This window comes from Melospiza melodia, chromosome 8 (genome assembly GCF_035770615.1).
Source record: "Melospiza melodia melodia isolate bMelMel2 chromosome 8, bMelMel2.pri, whole genome shotgun sequence".
NCBI classification, from domain to species: domain Eukaryota; kingdom Metazoa; phylum Chordata; class Aves; order Passeriformes; family Passerellidae; genus Melospiza; species Melospiza melodia.
Window position 1 is genome coordinate 36887370 of NC_086201.1, and position 13063 is coordinate 36900432.

Sequence of the window (13063 nt, forward strand, 5' to 3'; positions counted from 1 at the left end):
TGTCATTTAAGGGGAACGATTCCCACATGAGTCCATCACTGTAGTAAACATACCGGCTTTACAACTTCCACAAAAGTTGTGGAGTTTGTTTGCTTCCGCAAATCACTGGGTGCCAAAAAGGAAAAGCTGCTGCCGCCACTCCTGTCTCTTCTGCCCACGGAGCATTGGCTGGCTGAAAGTGACCAAGGAAGCACAGCTCACTGCGGATGGTGCTGGCATAGCCCTGGCTGCATGAGCACTCCTGATACGAGCTCGTGGTATCAGACATATGGCCACTCACAGCACCAGGATGGCCCCACAACGTGGCATGGCCCTGGCCAGGCTGGGAAGGAGCCCAGTGGCCCCCTCACCACCCCACGTAGGAGAGGAGGAAAGAGAACTTGCACGCATTTTCTAGTTCTTAGTTATGTCCTCTCACAACCACCACTAACTTCTCAAATTGGGCCAGCCAATGCGTCAGTTGTCAGAGCCTTCAGGGATTGGCTCTGCTGGACTGAGTAGAAGTTTTGATGAGCTTCTCTCTCAGAAGCAGTCTCTGTGGCATCTCTGCCCCCACTAAAAGCCAGATTGTGTTAAACTAACACAAGTGTTCATAAATCTCTTCTCAGAAACCTGGTATCATCCTTCCACCTCTGCTGTTTTCTCAGGCAAGAAACCATCGTATAGAGCTGTTCCACAGCTGCCATAGGGTCTGGGTCACCTAGAGATGAGCTTTCCACGGGAGAGGGGACAGTCCTTGATTGTGGGAAAGGAGCAGCCTCTGCTAGTCCCAAGGGTGATGTGCATGTGACACATCTCCTACACGTGGCACATCTCCTGAACATACAGAAGGTCCAGCCGGAGGGAAAGGACCAAAGTGCAGTCTGAGAGCCACACCTGCCTCCTTCCTGGGGCGCTCTTTACTGTTTCTCTGATAGAGATAGCTGGGAGTTATCTGGTCGTTCTATGGACTTGGTAGGAGTTCCATGCTTGTTGCGCAGCATTTTATCATATCAGGGATTACACATTCACTGCCCAGCACATAAAATAAGGATCTGCAGTTGGGTTGTGCCACAGATTGCTTGAAAGCGCCGAGCAAGCACTGGTGTTGCTGCAGGTACCCTTCCCTGGAGGCTCTCAGCTGATCCCTGCAGAAATGGCCCTGGGGCTCAGTGCTTCTCCACCAGCTGTGTTTCTGCTCCTGTCCCTGCTGGGTCTGGCTGCTGCTGGGAAGCTCCTGGTGGTGCCGGTGGATGGGAGCCACTGGCTCAGCATGCGCGAGGTGCTGGATATGCTCCAGAAGAAGGGACATGAGGTGGTTGTAGTGGCACCTGAAGTCTCCATGCACATCAAACCATCAGAGAACTTTGTGATGAAAATGTACCTGGTCCCCTACAAAAAGGAAGAGATGGAGAAAGATTTTAAGGCATTTTTTCATGGTTCATTTGAAGAAGGAATTTTCTTTGAAAGATTTTTTCATATACTTGAAGGTATGAAAAGAATCACTAACTTTGGGGTCTCCAGCTGTGAACAGCTCTTGCAAAACAAAGACCTCATCAGGTACCTTGAGGAGAGCAAGTTTGATGCTGTCCTTACAGACCCTTTTGTGCCCTGTGGGGTGATCCTGGCTGAGCATCTTTCCCTTCCTGCTGTGTATTTCTTACGAGGAATCCCATGTGGGTTAGATTTTGAAGCCACTCGGTGTCCCAATCCTCCTTCCTACGTCCCCAGGGTATTTACACACCTTACAGACCGCATGACTTTTCTCCAGCGGGTGAAGAATCTGCTCTTTGATATCCCAAATGCTTTCCTCTGTGATTTTGCCTTTGAACCTTACTCAAAACTGGCTTCAGAGTTCCTGCAGCGGGAGGTGACCGTGCTGGATCTCTTACGCAAGGGCTCTGTTTGGCTCCTGAGGTTGGAATTTGTGCTCGACTACCCAAGGCCTTTGATGCCCAACATCATTCCAATAGGAGGAGTAAACTGTGCTCACAAGGAGCTGCCTCAGGTGGGTTGCACTCTGTTTTTAATCCGTGCCTTGATTGATTTCTGTGTTCAGGAGGGTGGAATTCTGTGTTGCGAGAGGAATCAGGAGGGTGGAATTCTGTTTTGGGTGAGTGAGCTGAATCCTCATGAAAGGAACTGTTTTTCACTCATTTCTGATTTTCCACATCCTGTGTAGGCAGCAGTCTCTTCTGGTTTTAAAATGGTTCTCAGTTGAAGGGAATCACCAGGGTCCTCTGGTGAAGGTCTGTGATGGGCTGTTGATGCCACCAGTAAAGAGATTGTCAGAATTTGTGGACAATAAGACAAAGTGTAGGGGTCCTTTAATGACCAGCTCCAATGGGATGTCCCAGAGACTGTTAAAAACTCTTTCCTGGCTCCAAATCCCAGCCCTGATACCTGGAGCAGATCTGATTTGACACGTTCAATACAGCTTTACTGGCAGTGAGGGTTTGGATGTAGCCTTGTGCATGATACCAACTGCTCCAATGTGCTGCATGCTTGGGTTCCCTGGGATGCTGGCAAGAGCCCTGTAAGTGTTCCTCCTGGACAGTTTACTGTTCTTCTCTGGTGGAGAGCCTGGAGAGTTGGGAAAATACTTTTGGTACCCTGGCTTTCTCTTCATTCATATTCCATAGGAGTTGTGTGGTGCAGGGCAGGATCACAAAGCCCAACATGTGGCAATTCCACCCATCTTGAAGTACAGAGGTAGCTGTGGCAATTTACAGACATCCCCATGTACAATGGGATTTGCCACCTGAGCATTCACACAACTCCACCACTGCTGGACACCATGGGTGCTTTGTCAGGGATCAAACCAAGGACAGAATTAGGCTCTGAAATGTTCTGTGGGAAGTTGCCCTCAAAGAGCGTTTGTAAATGTCCGCTCAGAAACCTGGCGTCATCCTTCCATCTCTTCAGTCTTCTCAGGCTGGAAACCATCTCAAAGAGCTGTTCCACAGCTGCTCTAGTGTTTGGGTCTCCTACAGATGAGTTTTCCAAGAGAGAGGGAGAAGGGACAGTCCTGGCCTGGAGGGAAGGAGACTGCTGATTGGAATAGGAACACGCATGTCATGCATGTGACACATCTCAGAATTTCCACAGCCAGAGGGAAGGAACCAAAGTGCAGGTCCCTCTGCATTCTTAGGGCACCCTTTACTGTTCCTCTGATAAACATATGGGAGTTACCTGGTGATTCTATGGACTTGGCAGGAATCTCATGCTTGTTCTGCAGGCTTTTATCACACCAGTGATTACACATTTACCACACAGCACATAAAATAAAGATCCACGGTTGGGCTGTGCCACAGATAATTTCACAGTGCAGAGCAAGCACCGGTGTTGCTGCCGGTTCCCTGCCCTGCAGGCTTTCAGCAGGAATGGCCCTGGGGCTCAGAGCTTCTCCACCAGCTGTGCTTCTGCTCCTGTCCCTGCTGGGTCTGGCTGCTGCTGGGAAGCTCCTGGTGGTGCCAGTGGATGGGAGCCACTGGCTCAGCATGCAGGAGGTGGTGGATACGCTCCAGCAGAAGGGACATGAGGTGGTTGTAGTGGCACCTGAAGTGACTTTGCACATCAAACCATCAGAGAACTTTGTGATGAAAATGTACCCGGTCCCCTACAAAAAGGAAGAGATGGAGAAAGATTTTAAGGCGTTCTTCCAGGCTTCATTTGAAGAAGGATCTTTTTTTGAAAGATTTTTAAAAGTGTACAGAGGTATGAAAAGAATCACTGACTTGGAGTTCTCTAGCTGTGAACAGCTCTTGCAAAACAAAGACCTCATCAGGTACCTTGAGGAGACCAAGTTTGATGCTGTCCTTACAGACCCTTTTGTGCCCTGTGGGGTAATCCTGGCTGAGCATCTTTCCCTTCCTGCTGTGTATTTCTTACGAGGAATCCCATGTGGGTTAGATTTTGAAGCCACTCAGTGTCCCAAGCCTCCTTCCTACGTCCCCAGGGTATTTACAGACCTTACAGACCGCATGACGTTTCTCCAGCGGGTGAAGAATCTGCTCTTTGACTTCCCAAGCATTTTCCTCTGTGATTTTGCCTTTGAACCCTACTCAAAACTGGCTTCAGAGTTCCTGCAGCGGGAGGTGACTGTGCAGGATCTCTTACACAAGGGCTCTGTTTGGCTCCTGAGGTTGGAATTTGTGCTAGAGTATCCAAGGCCTTTGATGCCCAACATCATTCCCATTGGAGGAGTAAACTGTGCTCACAAGGAGCTGCCTCAGGTGGGTTGCACTCTGTTTTTAATCCGTGCCTTGATTGATTTCTGTGTTCAGGAGGTGGAATTCTGTGTTGCGATAGAAATCAAGTTCCATTTCTAGTGAGTGAGGTGAATCCTCATGAAAGGAACTGTTTTTCTCTCACATCTGATTTACCACACCCTATGTAGGCTGCAGTCTCTTCTGGCTTTTAATTGGTGCTCAGTCGTAGGTAACACCAGGGTCTTCTAGTGAAGATTTTGGTGGGACATTGATTGCACCAGCCATGGCATTGTCAAAATTTGTGGATCTTAAGACAAAATGCTGTGTTCCTTTAAGGAACAGCTCCCATTGGCACTCCCAGAAATGCTTAACACTTTTTGATTGACAAGCCCAGCGCTGTTTCCTGTAGTAGGTCTGATTTAACAGATCCAGCAGGCCTTGACTTGCACTGATGGTTTGGGTGCAGCCTTGGGGATGATGTCATACTTTGGGTTCCCTGGGATGCTGGCAAGAGCCCTGATCAGTGTTCCTCCTGGAGACTCTCCTCTGCTGGTCCAGAGGAGAGCCTGGTGACTTGGGTGAGTGCTTTTGGTGCCCTGGCTTTCTCTTCAGTCCTGTTCCTTAGGATTGGTGTGATGTGGGCTGGGATAATGAACTTCAATATGTGACAATTCCACCCATCCCCAAGTGTGGGGTTGGCTGTGACATCTGACAGACATCCCTGTACACACGTGAGCTTTCACACAACTCCACCACTGCTGGACACCGTGGGTGCTTTGTCAGTGACTAAAGCAATGCTAAAATTAGGCCCTGAATTGTTCTGTGAAAAGACCCCCTCAAAAGTGCTCGTAAATCTCTGCTTAGAATGTGGCATCATTATTCCATCTTCTCTGTCCTCTCAGTCTGGAAACTGTCTTAAAAGAGCTGTTCCACAGCTGCCATGGGGTCTGGGTCTCCTAGAGATGACATGGAAAGGGTGAGAGAGGGGCAACAGGCCTTGAGTTTGGGAAAGGAGAAACCTCTGCAGGTCTGAATGGTGATGCGCATGTGACACATCTCCTACACGTGGCACATCTCCTGAATATGCAGAAGGTCCAGCCAGAGGGAAAGGACCAAATTGCAGTCCAAGAGCCACACCTGCCTCCTTCCAGGGGCACTCTTTTACTGTTGCTCAGACAGGGAGAAGGTGGAGTTACCTGCTGATCCTATGGGCTTGGCAGGAATCCCGAGCTTGTTCTGCAACCTTTTATTGTATCAGGGATTACACATTCACTGCCCAACCCATAAAATAAGGATCCACAGCTGGGCTGTGACACAGATCGCTTAAAAGTGCAGAGTGAGCGCCGGAGCTCCTGTGCTGCCGCGGGTTTCCTTCCCTGGAGGCTCTCACCTGATCCCTGCAGGAATGGCCCTGGGACTCAGAGCTTCTCCACCAGGTGTGCTTCTGCTCCTGTCTCTGCTGGGTCTGGCTGCTGCTGGGAAGCTTCTGGTGGTGCCGATGGATGGGAGCCACTGGCTCAGCATGCGCGAGGTGCTGAACATGCTCCAGCAGAAGGGACATGAGGTGGTCGTGGTGGCACCTGAAGTGAGTTTGCACATCAAACCATCCGAGAACTTTGTGATGAAAATGTACTCAGTCCCCTTCACACAGGAAGAGTTGGAGAAAGCATTCAAGGCATTTTTTCGTGGTTCATTTGAAGAAGGTTGGATTTTACAGAGATTATTGAAAGTGTACGAGGGTATGAAAACCCTCACTGACTGTTGGATCACCAGCTGTGAGCAGCTTCTGCGAAACAAGGAACTCATCAGGTATCTTGAGGAGAGCAAGTTTGATGCAATTCTTACAGACCCGGTAGCAGCTTGTGGGTTGATCCTGGCTGAACATCTTTCCCTTCCTTCTATCTATTTCTTACGAGGAGCCCCATGTGGGGGCAGCTGTGTCCCAGTCCTCCTTCCTACATCCCCAGGTCATTTTCAGACCTTACAGACCGCATGACTTTTCTCCAGCGAGTGAAGAATCTGCTCTTTGACATCCCAAACGTTTTCCTCTGTGATTTTGCCTTTGAACCCTACTCAAAACTGGCTTCAGAGTTCCTGCAGCGGGAGGTGACCATGCTGGATCTCTTACACAAGGGCTCTGTTTGGCTCCTGAGGATGGAATTTGTGCTAGAGTACCCAAGACCCTTGATGCCCAACATCATTCCGATTGGAGGAGTAAACTGTGCTCACAAGGAGCTGCCTCAGGTGTGTCTTAATCCATGCTGCGATGGATTTCTGTGTTCAGGAGGCTTGAATTCTGTGTTGTGATAGAACTCAAGTTCCCATTTCTGGTGAGTCAGGTGAATCCTCATGAAAGGAATGTTTTTCTCTCATTTCTTTCTGACTTTCCACATCTTGTGTAGGCAGCTGTTTCTTCTGGCTTTTAATTGGTGCTCAGCTGTAGGTAACACCAGGGTCTTCTAGTGACCCTGTACTAAGGATCTGTGATGGGACGTTGATTCTGCTAGCCAAAGGGATTCTGAGAATTTGTGGATAGTAGAACAAAGTTTTGTGTTTTTATAATGGGCAGTTCCAGTGGGATCTTCCAGAGAAACTTAAAAACATTTTTCTGGCTCCAAAGCCCAGCTCTGATGCCTGGAGCAGGTGTGCTTGGACACATCCTGCAGGCCTTAACAGGCACTGAGGGATGAACTGCAGTCTTGCCCATGGTACCAGCAGTCAACTATGCCATGTGCTTGGGTTCCCTGGGATGCTGGCAAGAGCCCTGGGCAGTGTTCCTCCTGGAGAGCCTCCTCTGCTGGTCCAGGGGAGAGCCTGGTGACTTGGGTTAGTGCTTTTGGTGCCCTGGCTTTCTCTTCAGTCCCGTTCCTTAGGATTGGTGTGGTGTAGGGTGGGATCCCAAAGCTGCAGTAGCAATTACACCCATCCCCAAGTGTGGAGGTGGTTGTGACATCTGACAGACATCCCTGTGCACACTGGGATCTCCCGTGTGAGCTTTCACACAACTCCACCACTACTGGACACCATGTCCACTTTGTGAGTGACAAAACGGAAGCCAGAATTAGGCCCTGAATTGTTCTGTGAAAACGCCCCCTCAAAAGTGCTCATAAATCTCTGCTCAAACCTCCTAGCTCACAAAGCCAACCCCTGCAATTCCTTGAGGCACGTCTGGGGCACTGGAAGTGCCGCTTCATGTCGATCACATATCCTGCAGAAACCTGGCATTGTCCTCTCCACCTTCTCTGTCTCCTCAGTTTAGAAACCATCTTAAAGAGCTGTTCCACAGCTGCTGTGGGGTCTGGGTCTCCTAGAGATGGGTTTAACAAGAGAGAGGGAGAGGGGACAAACCGTGACTGGGAGAAAGGAAAAGCCTCTGCAGGTCTGAGCGGTGATCTGCATGTGACACATCTACACGTGTCATATCTGAACATGCAGAAGGTCCAGCCAGAGGGAAAGGACCAAAGTGCAGTCCCAGAGCCACACCTGTCTCCTTCCTGGGGTGCTCTTTACTGTTCCTCTGATAGAGATAGTTGGGAGTTATCTGATCATTTGATGGACTTGGCAGGAGTTGCATGTTTGTTCTGCAGCCTGTTATCATATCAGGGATTACACATTCACTGCCCAGCACATAAAATAAGGATCGAAAGTTGGGCTGTGACACAGATACCTTGAAAACGCGAAGCCGGCACAGGAGATCCTCTGCTGCCAGTGGTTTCCTTCCCTGGAGGCTCTCACCTGATCCCTGCAGGAATGGCCCTGGGGCTCAGTGCTTCTCCACCAGCTGTGCTTCTGCTCCTGTCCCTGCTGGGTCTGGCTGCTGCTGGGAAGCTCCTGGTGGTATGGGTGGACGGGAGCCCCTGGTTCAGCATCCGGGAGGGGCTGAACATGCTCCAGCAGAAGGGACATGAGGTGGTCGTGGTGGTACCTGAAGTCTCCTTGCACGTCAAACCATCAGAGAACTTTGTGATGAAAACGTACCCGGTCCCCTTCACACAGGAAGAGATGGACAATGCAATCAAGGCATATTTTAATATTACATTTGAAGATGGATCTTTTTTTGAAAGATTTTTTAAAACAGTAGAAGCTTCGAAAAGATTCACTGATTTTTGTTTCTCCAGCTGTGAACAGCTCTTGCGAAACAAGGAGCTCATGAGGTACCTTGAGGAGAGCAAGTTTGATGCCATCCTTACAGACCCTTTTATGCCCTGTGGGGTGATCCTGGCTGAGTATCTTTCCCTTCCTTCTATCTATTTCTTACGAGAAATGCCATGTGGGTTAGATTTTGAAGCCACTCAGTGTCCCAAGCCCCCTTCCTATGTGCCCAGATCATTGTCAGACTTGACAGACAGCATGACCTTTTTCCAGCGAGTGAAGAATCTGCTCTTTGACACCCAAAACCTTTTCCTCTGTAATTTTGTCTTTGACCCATTCTCAAAACTGGCTTCAGAGTTCCTGCAGCGGGAGGTGACTGTGCAGGATCTCTTTCGCAAGGCCTCTGTTTGGCTCCTGAGGATGGAATTTGTGCTAGACTATCCAAGACCCTTGATGCCCAACATCATTCCAATAGGAGGAGCAAACTGTGCTCACAAGGAGCTGCCTCAGGTGGGTCACACTTTGTTCTTAATTTGTGCTGTGATGTAATTTCTGTGTTCAGGAGGCTTGAACCTTGTGTTGCAGGTGGGAATTGGCTTCCCATGATGTGTGGTTGGATGAATGCTCCTGAGTTTTTATAGGAAGCAGTCTTTTACCTTCTCACCTCCAAAGTGTGCTCTGCATTTGCTGCTTTCGTTTCACATATTCAGAGATACGTTGTGTGACTTTGTGTAACTTTGTACTCTCTTAGTGAGAGACGAACGCGTCTGAGGGGCTGTCAAAGCCTTGCAGACAGGTGCAATTCCTAATTCACAAATTGTTGTAGTTGGTTCTGGTGTTCACTGAGAAATGCACCTAAGGCTTCCGTCCTTGTTGCCTCCATACGTCTTTCTTTGCCATTGAATTTTTGTGCTTCCTCAATGGGATATTTCCAAAGCTGGAATCCGGAGGAAGGTTGCAGGCTGGGGGCTCTCAGGCTGAGAAGCAGGCTCTTGGTTTGCTGGTAGATCTAGGAAAATTTTGCCAGGGTGATGGGAGTTTGCAATCTAGCAGCAAATTTGAGGAGTCTGACAGGGATCTGTTGGCTTGGCACGTGGCAGTAAAAGGTGAAAGATCTGCAAACATATTTTAATAGAAACATGAGGCTTGTCGGTTGCATCCCCATATTATCAGCTGCCTGAACTTTTCTGCTGGTTATGCAGCCTTTTATCACAGCAGTGATTACACATTTACCACAGAGCAGATAAAGCAAGGATACAAAGTTGGGCTGTGGCAGAGATTGCTGAGAAGCGCGGAGCGAGCGCCGGAGCTCCTGTGTTGCCGCGGGTTTCCTTCCCTGTAGGCTCTCAGCTGATCCCTGCAGGAATGGCCCTGGGGCTCAGAGCTTCTCCACCAGTTGTGCTTCTGCTCCTGTCCCTGCTGGGTCTGGCTGCTGCTGGGAAGCTCCTGGTGGTATGGGTAGACGGGAGCCCCTGGTTCAGCATGCGTGAGGGGCTGAACATGCTCCAGCAGAAGGGACATGAGGTGGTCGTGGTGGTACCCGAAGTCTCCTTGCACATCAAACCATCAGAGAACTTTGTGATGAAAAGGTACCCGGTCCCCTTCACACAGGAAGAGATGGACAATGCAATCAAGGCATTTTTTAATATTACATTTGAAGATGGATCTTTTTTTGAAAGATTTTTTAAAACAGTAGAAGCTTCGAAAAGATTCACTGATTTTTGTTTCTCCAACTGTGAACAGCTCTTGCGAAACAAGGAACTCATCAGGTACCTTGAGGAGAGCAAGTTTGATGCCATCCTTACAGACCCTGTAATACCTTGTGGGGTGATCCTGGCTGAGCATCTTTCCCTTCCTTCTATCTATTTCTTACGAGGAATCCCATGTGGGTTAGATTTTGAAGCCACTCAGTGTCCCAATCCTCCTTCCTATGTGCCCAGATCATTTTCCGACTTGACAGACCGCATGACCTTTTTCCAGCGAGTGAAGAATCTGCTCTTTGACACCCAAAACCTTTTCCTCTGTAATTTTCTCTTTGACCCATTCTCAAAACTGGCTTCAGAGTTCCTGCAGCGGGAGGTGACCGTGCTGGATCTCTTACGCAAGGGCTCTGTTTGGCTCCTGAGGTCAGAATTTGTGCTAGAGTACCCCAGGCCTTTGATGCCCAACATCATTCCAATAGGAGGAGCAAACTGTGCTCACAAGGAGCTGCCTCAGGTGGGTCACATTCTGTTTTTAATTTGTGCTGTGGTGTGATGTTCAGGAGGCTTGAAATTTGTGTTGCGGATGGGAATTTTCCTCCCATGTTGGGTGGTTGGATGAATGTTCCTGAATTTTTGTATGCAGTAGTCCTGTACCTTCTCACCTCCAAAGTGTGCTCTGCATTTGCTGTTTTTCATTTTACGTATTCAGAGCAACGTTGTGTGACTTTGTGTAACTTGGTACTCTCTTAGCGAGTGACAAATGAGTCTTTTGGGCTGTCAAAGCCTTGCAGACAGGTGCAATTCCTAATTCACAAATTATAGATGGGTCTGGTGTTTACTGAGAATACACCTCCGGCTTCTGTCCTTGTTGTCTCACTACATCTTTCTTTGCCATTGAATTTTTTGTGCTTGTTCACATGGGTATTTCCAAAGCTGGAATCTGGAGGAAGGTGGCAGGCTGGGGGATCTCAGGCTGAGAAGCAGTCCCTCTATTTGCAGGCAGATCTAGGAAAATTTTGCCCTGATCATGATGGCTGTGTGAGACGTAACAGCAAATTTCAGATGTGTCAAAGGGCTACAATGGTTTGGCAGGTGGCACTCAAAGTGACAAAAGTGCTAAAGGTTTTGTTATAAAACACAAAGCTTATCTGGTACATGCCCCGCATTTATCAGCTGCCTGAACTTTGCTGCTGGTTATGCAGCCCCTTATCACACCCGTGATTACACATTTACCACAGAGCAGATAAAGCAAGGATACAAAGTTGGGCTGTGGCAGAGATTGCTGAGAAGCGCGGAGCGAGCGCCGGAGCTCCTGTGCTGCCGCGGGTTTCCTTCCCTGGAGGCTCTCAGCTGATCCCTGCAGGAATGGCCCCGGGACTGAGTGCTTCTCCACCAGCTGTGCTTCTGCTCCTGTCCCTGCTGGGTCTGGCTGCTGCTGGGAAGCTCCTGGTGGTGCCGGTGGATGGGAGCCACTGGCTCAGCATGCAGGAATTGCTGGACATGCTCCAGCAGAAGGGACACGAGGTGGTCGTGGTGGCACCTGAAGTCTCCCTGCACATCAAACCATCAAAGAACTTTGTGATGAAAATGTACCCAGTCCCCTTCACTCAGGAAGAGCTGGACAAAGTTTACAAAGGGTCGATAATGGATTTATTTAAAGGAGGACCTTTTCTGGAAAGAGTCATTAGACAGTATCAACAGGCAAAGAAGGCCTCTGTTCTGTTCCTGGCCACCTGCTCCCACTTAATCCACAACAAGGAGCTCATCAGGTACCTTGAGGAGAGCAAGTTTGATGCCATCCTTACAGACCCTATCCTCCCCTGTGGGGCAATACTGGCCGAGTATCTTTCCCTGCCTTCCGTGTATTTCCTGCAGCAAATTCCGTGTGGTTTGGAATATCAAGCCACCCAGTGCCCCAATCCCCCTTCCTATGTCCCAAGAGTATTTACAGACCTTACAGACCGCATGACCTTTCTCCAGCGGGTGAAGAACATGCTCTATGACATCCCCAATTTCTTCCTCTGCGACGTTGTCTTCCAACCTTATGCAGAACTGGCTTCGCAGTTCCTGCAGCGGGAGGTGACCGTGCCGGATCTCCTGCGCCCGGCTTCCATTTGGCTCATGAAGCTGGACTTTGTCTTGCACTTCCCAAAGCCCTTGATGCCCAACATGGTTCTGATTAGTGGAGTAAATTGTGCTTACAAGAAGCTAAGTCAGGTGGGTCGCGCTCTGTTTTCTCTTCTTGTTCTTGCAGGCTTTGGAAATCTCAGGGAAGCTGAAACACAGCTTTCATTAGAAAGGAGGATTTCAAACTGCTCATGCTTTGCAGGGAGGTGCTTGTTCTGGTATCTGGGAACAATTATCAGAGTAGAAAGTTGGAGAAAGTACTGTATATGGAGTTATCTCTAGTAGATCCCCATTGGTCCTGTGTCTCTGCTCCGAGACAGCTTTGGATCGAAGTGGGTTCCTCAGAGCCTCTTTCATCAAGGTAGTTGATGTGACGCAAGACACACTTTAAATTGAGGACATGTTCATTCAGAATCTGATCCAATCAGGCAGATTTCCTCTACAATTCTGTCTCCTTTCATTCCCTCAATGAGGGATTTTCAATATTCTAAATTGCCATAGGCGCAACAAACATTGTCACCTGGAAGAACGTTTCAAGTCTCTCTGAGAACCTTCTGTCAAAGCATGCCCAGTGAGCACCGGATTTTCTTTTCTCTGTCACGTCCAGTTTTAAGTGTCCCTACAATCTCTAGTTATTGGTACCTTTGTGTAACTTGGTACACTCTTAGTGACTTAGAAACCCATCTGTGGGGCGGACAAAGCCTTAGAGTCAGCTGAAATCCATAATAAGCAAATTGTTGTAGTTGGGTCTGGTGTTCACTGAGAAATGCACCTAAGGGTTCTGTCCTTGTTGCCTCCCTACGTCTTTCTTTGCTGGTGAATTTTTGTGCTTCCTCAATGGGATATTTCCAAAGCTGGAATCTGGAGGAAGGTGGCCGGATCTGGGCTCTCAGGTTGAGAAGCAGCCTCACTGATTGCTGGCAGATGTAGGAAAATTTTGCCATGGTGAGG

At 48.9% G+C, this 13063-nt stretch overlaps 4 protein-coding genes across 4 annotated transcripts; all 4 read left to right on the forward strand.

Moving 5' to 3' along the window:
- The first annotated feature begins 503 nt into the window (after window positions 1-503).
- LOC134421056 (uncharacterized) lies at window positions 504-4310 on the forward strand. Its single transcript, XM_063161425.1, has 3 exons — window positions 504-2092; window positions 3441-4214; window positions 4266-4310. The coding sequence occupies exons 1-3, from the start codon at window positions 1136-1138 to the stop codon at window positions 4308-4310; spliced, it is 1776 nt and encodes a 591-aa protein (XP_063017495.1). The 5' UTR covers window positions 504-1135.
- Window positions 4311-7863: 3553 nt separating this feature from the next.
- LOC134421567 (UDP-glucuronosyltransferase 1A1-like) lies at window positions 7864-8958 on the forward strand. Its single transcript, XM_063162721.1, has one exon. It carries the CDS (start codon window positions 7941-7943, stop codon window positions 8829-8831), a length of 891 nt encoding a protein of 296 aa, XP_063018791.1. The 5' UTR covers window positions 7864-7940; the 3' UTR covers window positions 8832-8958.
- Window positions 8959-9566: 608 nt separating this feature from the next.
- LOC134421057 (UDP-glucuronosyltransferase 1A1-like) lies at window positions 9567-10709 on the forward strand. Its single transcript, XM_063161426.1, has 2 exons — window positions 9567-10499; window positions 10695-10709. The coding sequence occupies exons 1-2, from the start codon at window positions 9648-9650 to the stop codon at window positions 10707-10709; spliced, it is 867 nt and encodes a 288-aa protein (XP_063017496.1). The 5' UTR covers window positions 9567-9647.
- A 562-nt stretch (window positions 10710-11271) lies between these two features.
- Window positions 11272-12394, forward strand: LOC134421058 (UDP-glucuronosyltransferase 1A1-like). The gene has a single exon (XM_063161427.1). It carries the CDS (start codon window positions 11351-11353, stop codon window positions 12392-12394), a length of 1044 nt encoding a protein of 347 aa, XP_063017497.1. The 5' UTR covers window positions 11272-11350.
- The last annotated feature ends 669 nt before the right edge of the window (window positions 12395-13063 follow it).

Excerpts from the sequence above, each read along its gene's own strand:
- LOC134421056 (XM_063161425.1), top strand. The coding sequence starts at position 1,136 with ATGGCCCTGGGGCTCAGTGCTTCTCCACCAGCTGTGTTTCTGCTCCTG. Across the intron at positions 2,093-3,440 it reads AGGGTGGAATTCTGTTTTGG|CTCCTGGTGGTGCCAGTGGA; the intron begins GTGAGTGAGCTG and ends GCTGCTGGGAAG. Across the intron at positions 4,215-4,265 it reads CTCACAAGGAGCTGCCTCAG|GAGGTGGAATTCTGTGTTGC; the intron begins GTGGGTTGCACT and ends TTCTGTGTTCAG.
- LOC134421567 (XM_063162721.1), top strand. The coding sequence starts at position 7,941 with ATGGCCCTGGGGCTCAGTGCTTCTCCACCAGCTGTGCTTCTGCTCCTG.
- LOC134421057 (XM_063161426.1), top strand. The coding sequence starts at position 9,648 with ATGGCCCTGGGGCTCAGAGCTTCTCCACCAGTTGTGCTTCTGCTCCTG.
- LOC134421058 (XM_063161427.1), top strand. The coding sequence starts at position 11,351 with ATGGCCCCGGGACTGAGTGCTTCTCCACCAGCTGTGCTTCTGCTCCTG.